Here is a 17,016-nt window from a genome sequence, read left to right on the forward strand (position 1 = left end):
AAGTTTTGCTGGAACTATCAAACTCATTCACCCCTTTTACCTTCAGCCCTTCTGATATTTAACTTCTTAAACATTTCCAAGCTTTCCTGCTGCAATATTGAATAGTAACTTCCAAAAAGACAATCTCTCTTTAAAAGTCATTGCACTCAGCAAGAGTGGTGGTCAGCAAGCACCAGCATAGAATGCTCACTTACACAAAACCTCAGCTGGAGAGACAAAAGTAAGCCCAGTCCCCAAACTACCTCTGTCCTAGGACCTCATGCCTTGAAACATGCCTGCAGAGGTCTCTCATCTTGTAACTAAGGAAGCACCTGAACTCCCACTGTTCTCTATATGATTTCCTCTTGCTGGTACACATAGAGAGAAAGTACGTATTGGTGCCAGCTTAGAATCCAAGGGGCTGATGAATCAAACTATTGGATGAAATGTTACTGTTCTAGCTTGCATCTATTACTGCTGGTTAAACACACCTCCTGCAGCAGCCCTGCCAGGTGCACAGCTCATGTGAATACTCCCGGGTACACTCTGGTCCATTCTAATTCAACACACTTAATGAAATTGCTTAAGCAAATACAGATGATTATTCTTAAGCAGAACAGGCCATGCTCCCACAAACCTTGCCAACAGACGCAACTGCTCTCAGAAGGACAATTAATTGCCAGCACTAAAAGGGCTGTGATGTCTTACTCTAGCCCAGCTTTTCTCTCGGCAAACATCCATCGCTTACTGATTATGCAAGAAAATAATATTCATCTGTTTTGTTTACTGTTGATTGAAAACTTAGTAAGTTGGGAAGAAGAAGAACAAACACAATTAAAAAAGTAGGTTACTTTAATCAGTTTTATTTAAATGCCAATTTCTACAGAGATCTGAAAAGATGTCAGATATTTTCATGTTTTTATCTTCTTGAATGTACCTATAAAGAAGAAAAACATACTGTGACCCTTTCAAAAAGATCTGTAGAATAAGATGGGCTGGAAAATGATGTGATATAAAGAATATGTAATTGAAAACAGAAGTAACAAAAGATAAAGCTCTAAGCAAAAATCTGCATAGCATTTACTTGTGTTTCTTGTTTCAAATTGCATTTAATTTTCCCATGACTAGTGGTCCAAAAATCATTACAAGTAACTGTTTATGCATTATGCACAGAAGGAGGCATATAAGGAAGTTAAAGTGCTTTAGCCTGACCCTCCGACAGTCTATTATTAGGGACACCTCCTCATTCAGTGTTTCAGGTTTAAAAGCAAGGCTCATCAATCATTCAACTCCTGCACAGCAATATCAAGCAATGTACCTGTGATTACACCTCATTTTGAGTACAGAATTCAGACTGAAAGAACAGTCTTTGAACAGTAACTGGCTAAACAAAGTCCTACTATTGTGCTACCATAAGACTGCACTGACTTGCATATCTGAAAATGTTGATAACTCTGGCTTCATATTTGAGACTAACAAAAAAAAAAGGTACTGTTCTTAGCCTCTCTTTCTTTATTTTGCATTTATCATCCAGCTAAGGATTGCATGTAAGGAAAATATTATGAAAAGGCATTTTAGTAACTATTTAGTGTGCAAACTCCTCTAGCATATGGCATGGCATTATACTCAACTGCCTACTTCAGTGTGAAATACATCAGCTGAAGTAGGACAGCAAGGCAACTTCTTCTGGTAGACCCTGGACTCTTCTAGCAGTGGCCATTATAGAGTTTTCTGGAAATGTCAGTCTAGGTTCAACAACCTATAAATGTAGGAGGATTCCAGGAAGAGGTTTTCATTGCAGCAGAGAGCAAGCACACTGGGCTGCTGGAAAGACTGGAGGAGTGAGACTTCAGTCCACATAACAAAACAAGGAGTAACAGCCTTGGTGTGAGCTTAAGACAGTGACTACCCAAAGCTTCAGAAAACTGAAAAGACTCTAAAAAAAGTCCTGAAATCCTGACCACAGAAAATTACTTTGCACACAAAGACTTCAGGTAGACAGAAGTAAAGAAGTGGAATGGCACAAATATTTTGAGTGGTGACCTGCCCCAAGCAATTATTGACTAAATTATTCCGTGCTGTGTTTGCTAATAATTAACTGGATTAATTTTTTCAAACTTTCTTTTTTCAAATTTTTACTTTCTTGAGATGAAATGTACAATTCAGTACCAACAGATCATGTAATTCCTTCTTACCTACACACAGAAATTATTCCAATTTCTACAGGCAAAACAAGACAGATTAGAACACAGAATCCATCCCGAATACAGAATTTGTTACGCAACTGTAGAATAATTCAGGTTGGAGAAGACCCTTAAGATCATTGAGTCAAACAGTTAACCCAGCACTGCCAAGTCCACCACTAAGCCACATCTCCAAGTACAACATCTACATGTCTCTCAAATACCTCCAAGGATAGTGACTACACCACTTCCCTGGACAGCCTGTTCCAATGCTTGACAGCCCCTTCTGTGAAGAATTTTTTCCTACTAATTGAACTGGCACAACTCAAGGCCATTTCCTCTAGTCCTCTTGCTTGTTACTTGGGTGAAGAGACCAACCCTCACCTACAGCCTCCTTTTAGGAAGTTGTAGAAAATTATTTAAGTCCCCTCTGAATCTCCTTTTCTCCAGGCTAAACACCCCCAGCTCCCTCAGTTGCTCCTCACAGGACTTGTGTTCCAGAGCCTTCACCAGCTGTTTGCCCTTCTCTGGACTCATTCCAGCACCAAAATTAACTTCCTGAAGTGAGGGGCCCAGCACTTGAGGTGTGGCCTCACCAGTGCCCAGTGCAGGGGGACAACCCCTGCCCTGGTCCTGCTGGCCACACCATTGCTGATCCAGCCCAGGATGCCATTGGCCTTCTTGGCCACCTGGGCACTGCTGGCTCATGTCCAGCCACTGTCACCAGCACCCCCAGGGCCTTTCCAGCCCCTCTGCCCCAGCCTGTGGAGCTGCCTGGGGTTGTTGTGACCCAAGGGCAGCACCACCAGCTTGGTGTCACCTGCACACTGCCTGAGGGTCACTCCATGAGATCATTGGTGAAGATACAAACAGGACTGGCCCCAGTACTGAGCCCTGGGGAACAGCACTGGTGACTGAACACCAGCTGGATGTAACTCTGCTCACCACCACTCTCTGGGCCCAGACATCCAGGCAGTTTTTTACCCATATTAGAATCATATATTGTGTGGCTGTAGCCTATTTTCTGCACCTGACACTACTAACTTGTTGTTTCTATAATATATTTTTCTCCCTTTTATTTACTGCAGATGCAATATTCAAGATTTACTAGCCCGAGCTACAGTGCAGAACACATACAGTGCTCTGAAGCCACAGAGTGCTAATGCTAGACTGAATTGAAGTATTAATTATGTATTTTTTAACTGATTAAGTTACATCCCTAAAATGATTGCAACTATGACTGTGACAGTATTGTTACATCAATAATTGAACATTAACTTCCCACAAAGGAAAAAGAGGCCTTTGCTGTCCATGAGGAGAGGAGAAACACTATTTCATGGGTCAGAAAAACTGTGGATAACTGCATAAAGTTTCACATAATTTATGCAGAGAAAATGTCTCAGTTCTTAATGGTAGACAGTACTAAGATGCACAACAGAATGCGACAAACTAATCACAAAAATTATTCCAGTGTAGCTTTCAAGAATAAAAAATTCTGGGAAGATCTTTGGCATTAGGAAATATGAAAATGCAGAAAACAAGGAAAATTGATTTTTAAGGGTGATTCTGAAGGAACAAAAAGCACACAATGGTATTATTCATATAAATCACTTCTGACAGGAAATTAATTATTGTCGTTTTCCAATATTTACCCATAGATAAAGTAATAACCTTGGGGGTTAGTGTTGTGCACTACCAGCAATTTATTACTTTTTTCAACAGAGAAAACAGTTAGAAGATTTTGCTGAAAAAGGACACATTTCTGTCTTTGGGCAGTTGATGCCTTAAGCCATCAAAATACCAAAACGTTTTCCACAGTAGATTAAACAGGAGTAACCTATCATCTGCTTGATTTTTGTGAAGAAAGCAATGAAACTGTAGTAGGACTCTTTGAAAATATAACAAGTTTACCAGAATTGATGATTTGACCTTCAGCCATGCATTATTATTCAGTTGATAAGGTAGTACTAATACTAATAAGGTAATACTAAATTCAAAGCACATCCCTTCCCCTACAATCTAATTAGCAAATACTTTTTCCAGTCACCTGGCCAGTTCATGAATCATATGCAATGCAAACATTGTACAGATATCATCTTTCAGTCCCGAGGATCTAAATCCAGTCATTTTCTTATTCTCCTGCAGAGTTTTGGAATTATAGGATGTATTTAATTCTTCAAGCTTTAAGTATGTAAACATCTTGTCGCATGCCTCCACAAAACATGTGTTTTATAACTTGTAGATAAATGTATCTTAACACTTAGGATTTTCTAGAAATAAGACGGGGATGAGAGAGTGCTTCTGTGAAAAATTATTTTATTAGCCAGAGTCAGAGTAGCTTAGTAGATGGTTTGTTGGGGTTTTTTGCCAAATTATTATCTTGTATATGACACATTCAGTGAAAGTGAATTCCCAGGAAAAAAAAAAAAAAAAAAAAAAAAAGAGCCCTAGCAAAACACTCTTGGGCCCTAAATGCAAATCTTCTCTAAAATAAAAAAAAATAAGGCAAACTGAAGAAGACCAAAAATACTTAAATCCACCATAAATTTAAAAAAAGGCAAATTCACATTTTGATTCAAGGAACATAACCTGATACAGCTGCTCTGTCTGAAAAGAGATCATCTTTCTTGTAAAATGTAATTATCAAACAAGGGTTGAATCTTCGTAAATGCTACGTGAATTATCTGTATTAGGAATCATGGACACAAAGGGAGATTAAAATGTGCTGGGTTTCACAATTCTTCTCCTAAGAAATGCTCTCATAGCCTAAAGGCTGACAACATATACTGTTTCAAAAATAATGAAGCACTTATGATGGCTGAAATGGATCTTCTAGGAACTAAAATGTACATCTGAGAAAAAATTCCCAACATATTGTCTGAAAAAAATGTTTGTCTTTTTTTCCTCTGGTATCTCCTAATGCCATGCAAAAAAAGTTGTCATCTATTTTCATTGTAAACAAGAAGTACAAAGCTGCTATCTAACTACATGCTAATTACAGTATCTTAAAGAGAAGATTATACTTTGTTAACTTTTTTTCTTTAATCAATCAAATCTAATTTATTCAAAATTTACTCAAAGCTAAATTTGAATTGTTCAGTAGGAGGGACACAATCTTAAAATGAGAATGACAAGAGATAGACATCAAATAAAAAAGGTGAATTACCAAAAGTTTTTTTGGATCAGAATTCCATTAATAAATTTCTTGTTAGCATGCTTTCTATCACGTTCCTTCATATTTCCACTCTTTGATAATGTTCTTCCTTGTGCATATAAAACCAAACAGTTTTCTACAGTAGTCACCAGGCTGCTAACAGGATTTGTCAGCAAATATGTAGTCCATGGTATGAGCTCCAATCCAGGAGACAAATTCATCACATCATATCTGCAAGTTCAAAAGTTAGTTTTGGCTATTCAAGTATTAATGCAGATGATGGAAATGTGGAGGTGACTTCTAAAGGGTCTGCAAAGATTTTCCACAGATAATCTGAACAGATGGTTTATACAGCACTCCATACTTCTTGTGAACTTTCTTAATTCTTTTACAGACTGCTGTCCTCATGGAAACAGTCCAATAAAATGACCGTGGTTTTATTTTGGTAATCTCATGCAATTTTTTAATATCCATTTAAAAATTTCTTTTAACAGTAGGAAAATCATGGTCCATTTGTCAGGTGATTTTAATAACTACATAAGATATCTCACAGCTATTTCATAGTTATTTCATTCATTGAATGAAAGAACATAATAGCCTAATTTTTATTTTTTGTAAAATAACAAGCTAGAATTCAAGAGTTTATCTCTCTGTTCTTTCATGAATATCTAGGAGCTTGATCGCTTCCCTTCATCTCTTTTTTTATCTTAGGATTCTTTTCCTGAAGATGAATGATCTTCAAGGACTGCAGCTCTTATTATTATGCACTGGTGTTATTCCTTTGTGCTATTGCCCAGTGTCATAGGATGATTTACTTTAGCAGATAACGTGCATGAAAAAATTAATCATTTTCTTTTTTAACATGACAAAGACAGAACTTTGGGTTACTTTCTGTAATTTATATCATCATTCAATCTTTTCCTCTTTGTGCTACTAGGATTAATGTTAGGGCCCATGCTATTCTATATGTCTGAAGTAGCTTACTTCAGGGCTTTTCTTGCTGTTACTGAGCTGTTCTAAACTTATGAATCCCTTTTGATGTCAAAAAGCTATGCCAGGTGTGTAAGAGTGCTCACCAGCCCTATTTAAGGGAAATCTTTTGTCATTTCTGAGCAGATTAGAGAAGGCTGAGAGCTCCAAGTTAAGCTCGTGACTGGGCATCACATTTTCTTAGAATTATTTTTGTATTTGAGAGGGAGAAATCCATACACCCATTTAGCAAACTTCTGAAAAATAAACTGTCTGACAAAATATCAAAATATACTGTTTCTGAATTAAGCTTAGAATGTATCAGGAGAAAGCACAAAACTTTTATTTACTGAGAATGTTTCAGTCAGTCACACTGAATCTGTATTCTGTTTTATCTCAGCTCTAGGCATTATTAAGGCAGCGAACAAATGGAAGAAGGAAGATAAAGGCCTCAAAGAAAGCAAACAAATGCAGGTTAACACAAAAAACGAACTGATAGATAAGTAAACCTTATACTTACTCAGAGATGTCCAAAAAAGAAAAGTGGAATTATTTTAAAAATGCCACCAAAATCAAAGAAAGAGACAGAACCTTACACAGTTTTCTTAGGAGTGGGATTTTTACCTCTTCATGCTTTTGTCTCTACAAGAATTACTAGAACAAAAGACGGCTATCTGTCAGAGACTGAAATTGTTAATGGGTAAACATTGCTAAAATCACTGCAAATTGCAAAGAAGCAGCTGCTCATCTATGACCACCAAAGCCCACCCCTCTCTAACTACACCTACTAACTGGAATTTGGATTGTGACTGGAACTTGAGCTAAGATAAAGGGGGTGCTATTGTCCAACCGTCCCAGGTCTGGGGAGAACAATGTGTCCACCACAAGTAATACTGGAAAAGAGACTGGAATGCTAACGTTTCAAACATTCAGGGGGAAATCTGCTGATGTGCAAAGTACCCACCCAAGTGCAGAGGGCTGCCTGGGCAGTATCAGGGACATTCACATGAGCCTGAAGGGGCTCATCCCTGCTGATGGGCCATACTGAGCTAAACTGCACTGGCATAATAGGCAGCTGTGAAGACAGCGAACCTGAGCATATAAAACTCATGAAAGCTTTTGAGTGTTGTGGACTTTCCCCACCCTTGATGGAGCAACATCTTCACTTCAAACAACAGACATCAAAATTATACCAAGTCTCATTTCTGGAGTCAACAAGGGGGATTTACTATAAATCTTTCCAGGTCTGCCCTTTTTTTCTCTTTATTTTCCTTACACATTTTTGTTCTTTTATATTGCTATGTTACTGCAGATAACAACAACTAAAATAACTACAATTGGTTGTTTGTCTTACCAACCAAATTGTTCTAAAATAAACTGTGTATATATATATATATATACACATAGATATATACATAGATATACATATGTGTGTGTGTGTGTGTGTGTGTGTGTGTGTGTGTATATATATATATATATATATATATACACACACACATATATGTTTAGAGACATTGACTATTCAGTGCTGTTTCACTCTAATCTGCCCCAAGGGATTTATTAACAAGAATATGTGTTACCCTTGCCTTCTAGGGCAGTATGTAATATAGACTTGACATATAATTTATACATAATCTCAGGTGAGATTGATTCCTGTTTGGGGGACATTTTTTGGATCAACTGCAGCTACATGATTATACAGAACAGATAAACTGCACAGGAAGACAGCACAAGACAGGCACTGAACACTGCTTGCTGCCATATGCACTGTAACCAACAGTCTACAGATCTGCCATTTCAACAGCACATTTTTTATCTGTGTAAAAAGCATCTGACTTGCAGTTACTTTTTTAAGTGAAGCACTAATTCAGTTTGAAAGATCAGTCTCCAACTTGCAGTTTAGAAGAGTTTTTGTATTGCAATGCACAGTATGGTAACAGATGGAGTTCGATTTTTTTTTAACACTATATACATTTTTTTTGCTTAGAGATCTCAATTCATTGGGTTAGCCAAGTCTACATTTTTCCTAAAGCAATTCCAACAGAGGGCAGCACTCCCAATGGACTACCCTATTGTAATTTACTGGCATTCCCAGAGAGTTAGGAAGAGTGTTTCTATATTCTTTGTGAGATACCAACAAGTCCTGAGGTCACAAGTTACAGAATCACCTAATAAAGGCATGTAAGCAATGATCAAAAGAGAACAGTGTAGACAATACCCTGGTATAGATTTTGCATTTCCTCAGAAATACAAGTAACTGCAGGAATATTGTTAATAAAAAGTTAAGAAAAAGCATCACTATTAATAAATGTAGCCTCAAAGACTTGATTAATACTGTTAAATGTAGTATCAAATAAAAGCAAAATGAAATTCTAAAAGCTTCTATAGTCATTATTTTCATTAATTTCAATTTCCAGCAACAGATTTTAAATAAGACTTGACCAAGAGTGGGAATAACATAAAAAAAGAAAAAAGGGATCTTTGCCTGCCTTGTATGGTTGAATCTCCCAAGGCAAACACAGCTGCTGCTGTTGTGCATTACTTTTCTTTCTTAGGTAAGGATTTCATCATCTCAGCTTTGCAACAACACAAGCTGTACATTTTCTTAGGGAGAATCCTACTTTATTATGTCCACATTTTAGCAATGAGTTCTTCATTGTAAAGCCTATCTAATTTTCAAATTCACCTAAACATTTGCACTGTAGTAACTTAAATACAAGGCTGTAATTGAAACAATTTTATTGACAGTGGGTGCTATCATCTATTCACAAACCTGGAGCACAGGCCACCGCTCCCACTTTTCCAAATAAGAAGCTTAAGTGAGATGACAAAGTGGCAGTCTTTCTCTGTACACATTACAAGCTTCTGCTTGACTGGAACATTTCTGAAGCAAAGTTTTGTCAGCAACTGCTGATTTCTTTAACTGAAAGCACATTGCAAAAATCACCAGTCTTAATTACATTTAATGCCTTTTTGTCCAGTTAGCTATGGCACACACTGTTGCAGTTTGTTAGAAGTTGTTGTTTTTTCCTATCAAATCCTTTGCCTGGGACTTCAGGAGTGTTATCTGCAAGTCCTAACTGTAGGACATCCCCAACAACTTGCCATTTCCCTAGGTTTCTTAAACTGCAGGGTATTCTTGTTTCCCTTCCACATAGGTTCGGCATAGCCCACTGGATTTCTCATACCTCAAATGAATTTAGGATTTTTCCTGGGACCATCTGAACAGCCTCCATTTAGACAAGTCCAGCACACGTCTGGAAGATGGATTTTGCAGGATATGGCTAGCTGTAATTACCGTATCTTATTTTCTGTGACTACAGCATATAAAACCAAACTGAGAGGTCTGCAATATTCACCCTTCTTTCTCAACATATTGATGACACCTATTTTCATGCATAAAACTGCAATGGTTTAGTATGGGTTTTTTGCATTTTTTTCTTAAATAAGTATCACAGAATCACAGAGTGGCCTGGGTTGAAATGGACCTTAAAGATTATCTCATGGGCAGGGACACCTTCCACTAGACCAGGTTGTTAAAAGCCCCACCCAACCTGGCCTTGGACACTTGCAGAGATGGGGCATCCACAACTTCTCAGGGCAATCTGTTCCTGTGCCTCACCACCCTCACAGTAAAGAATTCCTTCCTAATATTGAATCTAAAACTACTACCTTTCAGTTTGAAGACTTTTTCCCTTGTCCTATAATTCATGCCCTTGTAAATAGTACCACTCCAATGTTAAGTACACTTCCTTGATTTTTCTAAGCTAACCTTTATTAACAAAAGTGATAAACCTTCATCAAAGACATCCTTCCTTCACACATGTTACTCATACCTACTTTGGAGAGAAATATGCCCTAAGCTATGACAAATTCATATGAATAAAGGTTGATAGACTATACAATACAGAGAGTTGTATATGAAAAGAGAAACAAAATTAGATATTGAATACTTGTTTTGGTAACTTAGACTTCAGCCTTGCATGTGCTATTCTTTCCTCAAACATTGTCCTTCCTTCCCTCACTGTGAACTAACTTCTGGTTTGCCAAATGACCTCTGCAAAATTTGTCATGAAGGCAACCAGACCCAGACCCTTCTGTATGAAAGCAGGTGCAGATCTCTTCTTGCATGTAGTGACCTTGTGTTATTTAGAGTCCTTTGTGTGCAAGGAGGAGAGTAAGCTCTTCATCTTTGTTATACGAGGGCATTACAATAAGGTTTCTTGAACTTAGAGATTTGATTTCAAGCTTCTGAAGGCTTAAATGCAGAAGGGACTGGACTTCAGTGCTATGGAGAATGTAATGAAACAGATGTGATAGCATCAAATAAAGAATTAAAGCTGCCAAATAAGTCATAAGGTTTGATAACTTCTTGCAACAATAACCTTTGCAGAAAAAGAAGTTCTGGAAAGCAAATAGTTTGCAACTGGACTAAATGATTTTCAGAAAATAATTGATTTCTGTCTCAAAGATTAACCTGAAGCTGCAACAGTAAACTTGTTTTACTTGAAAATGAGTGAATACAGTCACTAGTACTTCCACCTCAAGGATCCTGGCCATTTGCCTTAACTTACCCGCTTATGAAGACGCTCTGCTTCCTCCTGATATGCAGCAAGTTGCTGTTTCCATTGTTTCACATTGGCAGTGGACTCCAGCAGGGCTGCTGTGAGCTTAGCATTATTACCCTTGAGCGTGGCCAGTTCTGCCTCCCAATGCTTGCTGATTGTCGAACTGCACAGACAGAATAAGAATGTCAGAACTCCCAAATAATCTTCCTTTATACTTCTTAAATGTCTCATAATTTTTCTTTTAATATCCAGCAAAAAGAGACTTACACAAATAATTATGTAACTAAAAATAACCAGATATTATATCTATTTGGTACATAATAATATACCAAATAGAACACCCAAATGAGAATCCAGCTGCTCAACTCATCAAAACTATAAATTCAGAAAGTATAGGTAATACCATTATTGGGAAAAAAATCTATCTTTCCCATTCAATAGGGTGTATTTATAAATAAAATGTTAAAGAACATGAAATCCACATAAGCTTCCCAAAAGCAACAGTATATACTTCGAGAATATGTATAGGATTAGTCACTCTTTTTAATATATGCACATTGAATGGAAGTGCATTTTTAACCCACTACTTTATTAAATATGTTGTAGGAAAATATTTGTCATTGCCTTGATTAAAGAGAGATAATCACATGCTTTGGAAGTGCAGCTTTGTTGTCTTAATGTAAGTTCCATTCCTGAAATATACTTTATTAAATACCATATTTAATTTGTTCCTGCAAATTCAAAGATTTTTAATTTCATAATACTGTTAAAATGTTTTTCCTCACTAATATAAGCAAAGAGAGTACAGATCAAGTAGGATGGATATACTGCTGCTTCACTTCGAAGTGGAAGCTGATGTTGAAGTTTACTGAAGCAGCCTATAGAGGAAAAATTCTGCTTACAATTTAGTTGTTCTCTTAGCAAATACAGGGCTTTAATTTTCACAGGTAGTTAGTTTGCCATCATCTGCAGACCATATCTTTACACTCAATATGCAAGGGAAAAGTATCTCAGACATATCAGGTGAATGCATTATATGCATTATATGCAAATAGCTCATTAATGTGTACTCATATAATGCTAACAGCATGTGAGTTGCACACCTACATGGACAGTACATGCAAAAAAAGAATTAATTTTGTTTCATTAGCTCACTACTAAAGGCATCAGTGAAAACCAAAAATCTGTAACTCTGACTAAAATTATATTCTATGAAGAATTATTATATAATTATATATTTAAATATATCTCTTAATATTATTAAACTAATTACTATTTTGAATGTAAGTTTATCGATTTATTTGGATTTTGTACACATGTATAATGAAATATTTTTCCATCATTTTGTCCATTTAGTTTCTTTCTTCCACTCCTTGCATATGCAAAGTCCATCCCATCAAAGCATATTTCAAAAACATTATGACTCCTAAAAATGCTCCTTAGGTGTTCAAAATTAACTAGATACTGGGCAACATTCATTACCTATTCAGACCACATGTTTCACTAAAATACTAGATCTGATTCTTCCATGGTACAGCATTTCTTGCAAATAGTACTTTGTCCCCTTGAACAGGAATACAAATTCCTCCAGAAGAGGAATATGCTGTAGCATTTCATTATACAACTCATTACAAGTTCACCACTGGAAATCTTAGATCTTAAAGGGCTAAACTAAAATACTGATTATCCTACTTCCTCAGGGGACACAGACTCACATATTCAAGAAGATAAGCATGAATTTCTGTAACCATGTTCACTCTTCTGTTCCTCTAATCAGATTTAAATTTCGCTTAGTGTAGGCCAGAATATCAACAAACTGTATTAAAAGAATGCTCAAAATATCTTGTTCATTAATATTCATACTTCTCTCCTGATGTTCTGATCCAACAAATATCCAATCCAGTAGTTTCATGCAAGTGAGTTCCATTTAGCAGTCCTGCAGGACTATTGGCTACTATTGGCTTCTAGGAAATTGTTTATATGTGAGACCCATACTGTCTTACAAAATCTTTGACCTCAGAGTAACACAGCTGTATCTGAGGCAGTCAAAGGCTGAGAACTGTCTGATCATTCATTATCCAAAAAATGGAAAGGATTTTTTTTGATCCATTAATGCGTATATCTACAATGATACCCTTCTAATCCATGATGAAGCCAGAAGTCAGACTCTCAGGAGCAATAATGTGAGGGTGATTTGTGATTTGTGGTGTGCATCACTTTCACCTTTGCCTGGTGCCCCTACTACAGTGTCTGCCAAGAAAATAGCCAGGAGCTTTTAAGTTATTCCTTGTATAATGGAATGTCAGTATGAAATATGAAGCATGTATTTTCTATTACTGCTACGCTTACCCTAGTTCAAAAGCTGTAAGGTTTCTTTGGATGTGGTTAATCTTTAATTGGTTATTCTCAATAGGAATGCATCAGTATTATTTCTCAACTGTACTCTTTTTTCCTTAAGAGACCTATATAGTAGGCAGGAACGTTCCTGTTATAATACAGGTTTGACTTGCTTGTAGCATATACTGGGGGGTTTTGCTATAAATAATTGTTATTGTATCTTCTACAGATTCTACTAAGGTGCCATAAAATGGAAACACATTACTTACATTAGTCAACTTCTGTATTTGGTAATATACAAAGACTTTCTAACTCTTTAGATTTACCCTAATTCTTCTTAATGGATATCATACTGGGAAACATAGTCCCAAGGGTTTGGATTTTTTTTGTTTCTTAAAATAATAATTTGATTAAAATAGCCCATAACCAGTCCTGGCAGTTGTGACTTTCTTTTCTCAAAAACTTCCTTGAAAAAAAAAAAAGTGTAAATAAAAACAACAAAGAAGAAAATGAAATTATGTTCTGTGGATTAGTTTGGTTAAAACTGGATTTATATTAATTACTTTAGGACTTACAGCAAGCTGTTTTAGGTTAGACTAAGAATATCTGCATTGAAGCCTGTATCTGTAGAGCTGTTACTGGTACAAATTTACCAACCCTTCCAGAGAAAACACTGGGAAGCATATGATTCAGACACAATGAAACTGTCCCTTGGAGGAGGAGATTCTGAGACTAACCCCTGTGAAAGTGAACACACAGATCAAGAAGATGATGGACACATGGAAAGTCCAAAGGGGTTCCAGAAACTGCTCAAGCATGTAGCTGGAATTTTGATGGTGGAAGAGGTGCACTACAGTCCCTTGGGACAGGTACAGGAGAGCTGTACATACTCTTTCTCTCTAAAACCTTTTAATTAATTCCTGTCTAAAAGGCTTGCTGCTAAAAGGAATTGATTTTACTCTCATTGCATTAGATTCTGTCATAGAAAATACATACACAGGTTGTCTTAGCAGTTGTAAATACCTAAACCTTATCTGAATCATCCCTCATGTGTTCTGAGACTATGTACTCTACAAAGCACTTAAAATATGTACACTTACTCAGTGATCACACTGATCCAAACAGGGACACACATCATACCCACATGCAGTCCTGTAGTGCAAGAATTCAACCTGCATACATGCTTTGTTTTATTCTGAAAGCCATCCATCCCTTTGCTGGCAGTGTCACAATTCTAACAGTTATTTCTTGAAACCTATAAGAATTAACATCACTCACTCCCTGACAAGCCCAAAGTTTCAAGACAGTCCTTCAAAAAAAGAAACGTTCTCAACACTCTGGCTTGTTGACTGTTTTTCAGCATGAAAAGCTACATAAAAGTTTTAAAAATACCCTAATAGAGAATAAAGCCTGGTCATTTCCCTTGTGAAACTTCAGAACATCTAAAAACACAAGGACAAGCTGTTTTGCATGCATCCCATTAGTGCCAAACACAAGAGAGAGAAAAGAATCCTCTAAAGAATAATAGCAAACTATGAGTTTTATTTGCTCACTACCATACTAAATAAAAATGATAATAATAATAATAAAAAAAAAAGCAGCTTTTATAGCAGAGGTTTGGGTCTGACAATGACAACTCTTCATGGGATTTCAAGTGCCCTTGAGTGAGCAGAAGGTCAAAAATCTCCTGAATCTCCTGTCCTTGGTTTTGGCCACAGTATCTGGTATACCTGTAACATCAGATGTGTCCACAGTCAGAACACCACATGGTGCCCCACTGTCAAGGCAAATTACTCAAAATAAGATTTTTAACATCTGTGATATCCTGTAATTCAATCACTTTCACAAAACAGTCCTAGAAAAATGGCTGGTACCACTCTGCCTAACTGTGATACCCTCTGAAAACTGAAGTAGGAGTCAATGATCTTCCTTCCATACATTTAGGCATTCTGGCCAATTAACATCAGGCCAATCTCCTTTCTCACTGGGGATTAGTTACAAGCCCAGTAAGTCACTGAGGAATTGCTTTGGTATCTGTCCATCTGTGACCTGAATAGTGTGCCAGAGGCTATAAATGCATGATTATCTTTCTCTGCAAAGTAGGTCACTTAAGGAAAATTAATCCGAAAAGCTCCAGTCACCACATTTAGCCAGTTGGAGAAGGCTTGTGAAGGGAAGGGGGAGATAAGCACACATTGATGAGTTCCATTCAGAATGAAGTTATTTTGAGAAACACTTTCATGAAACAAAGAGACAAAAGCACTTCAAATTATGTTTCAGCTTTTTGAATCATTATTGCTTATTTGCTGTTCGCTTAGTTGAATGCAGTACCAACACTGTGAAACATGGTTTATTTCAGATTTATATCAATAAAATGTGAAAATAATTCCACTTTATTAATATTTAGGGTCTTAATATTGCACACATTGCATAAAATTGATTAGTTTAAAATTCATTCTATAGCATAGTCATGGTTTCAAGAAATTACTATTATTCAAGAGTAAGTAAATTATTTTCTTCAGGTGTCATTGCGATCTGCTCTGCAGGTATGGGGTGAGCAATCCTGTCTTGAGACAGCAGATGTGAAGAGGAATTTAGCCAAGAATGGTGTAGTTTCAACATAAAATGTGTATTCTGGTATAATAACTAAATCCATGAGCGTTGACAAATATGAACAGAGCACAGTCCTAGTAGCAGCTGCCCAGATCATAAATAGTGGCATGTGTTGGAAGCAGCCCAAGAGTCTGGTGAACTGAGCATTATCAAGCAGAGGGAGTGGTTGTCAACCGGCTGGTAACAATGCATTAACTGTGCTGGCAGCAAGGAGTGATCCCTTCTGACAGCCGGGCTGGTAAGCCTTACAGAGCAGCTCTTCATGCTCAACAAAGCACAGGGGCACTGTGAACCATTTGGTTCTGTTGCAGGTGCATCCGAGAGATCCAGCGAACACAAAGCATCGCTTCTTCTCCTTGGAAGTGTAAGGCAAGTGTTCGCATTATGTAAAATTCCCAGGTGCATTTGGGAAGGAATCCTATAAAAGGTCTTTATGAAATCCCCCATATCAAATAAGCTTCAGTTAATGCTGAAGGCTGTAAGGGCAAGATCTCTTCAACAAGCTATGCTTGCTATTGCCTACACTGAAATGAGGTGACTTCTTGATTTGATGGAGATGTTGACTCTGCTGGTACAGCAAGGGGCTGCAGCATCCCTGAGGGCATTCCTAAAACCTCACAAGAAACCTCTTCTCATTCATGCTGAACATGAGACTCAAGCTTCTCAGCTTACGTCCTGATGTAGAAGAATTTTTAAACAAGCAATTTCAGAATTACATCCCCTTTTGGAGATTTCAAACAGCATCTACTGTGACCATCTATTAAACGTCTAAAACAACTTTGTGATGGAAAGGATTTAAACCTGATGGGTTTTGGGAGTTTGTGCTCTTGCTAGTCCAAAGCACCATAAGCTCTCAGTAATGGTATGGAAATCTCTCCCTCTCTCTTGAATATTCAAAGCAATGGGGAAGAGAAGGGAGTTTTTTCTTCTATTAAATTATGGAGGAGGAGCCCTATAATAAGCTAGAAGTTGAAGAAAGAGTCATGGAGTGGACCAGGCCCTATCTCACCACTCAAGGAAGAGGCAAGAAAGAAAGGGTGTGAGTTGGTCTGCCATTTTTGTCTTCCTACAGAGCTACCTGCTTGTAGGGGCCTAAATTTGCATACATGTGAGACAGAGTCTAGTTAAATAATTAAATAACAGCAAAAGAGGGAAAGCTACAGTAAGAACAACAGATTTTGTAAGAGGACAACTTAAGACACAAAACAATTGC

General features: G+C 37.2%; 1 protein-coding gene across 1 annotated transcript in view; it reads right to left on the reverse strand.

The window, feature by feature from the left end:
* HOMER1 (homer scaffold protein 1) overlaps positions 1–17,016 on the reverse strand; it is an 85,293-nt gene that overhangs the window by 9,606 nt on the left and 58,671 nt on the right. Inside the window, exon 6 of the mRNA XM_021531119.4 lies at positions 10,860–11,016. Coding sequence (XP_021386794.1) covers positions 10,860–11,016 — 157 coding nt within the window. The remainder of the gene's footprint in view (positions 1–10,859; positions 11,017–17,016) is intronic.

Source organism: Lonchura striata, chromosome Z, assembly GCF_050655825.1.
Source record: "Lonchura striata isolate lonStrDom1 chromosome Z, ASM5065582v1, whole genome shotgun sequence".
NCBI classification, from domain to species: Eukaryota; Metazoa; Chordata; class Aves; order Passeriformes; family Estrildidae; genus Lonchura; species Lonchura striata.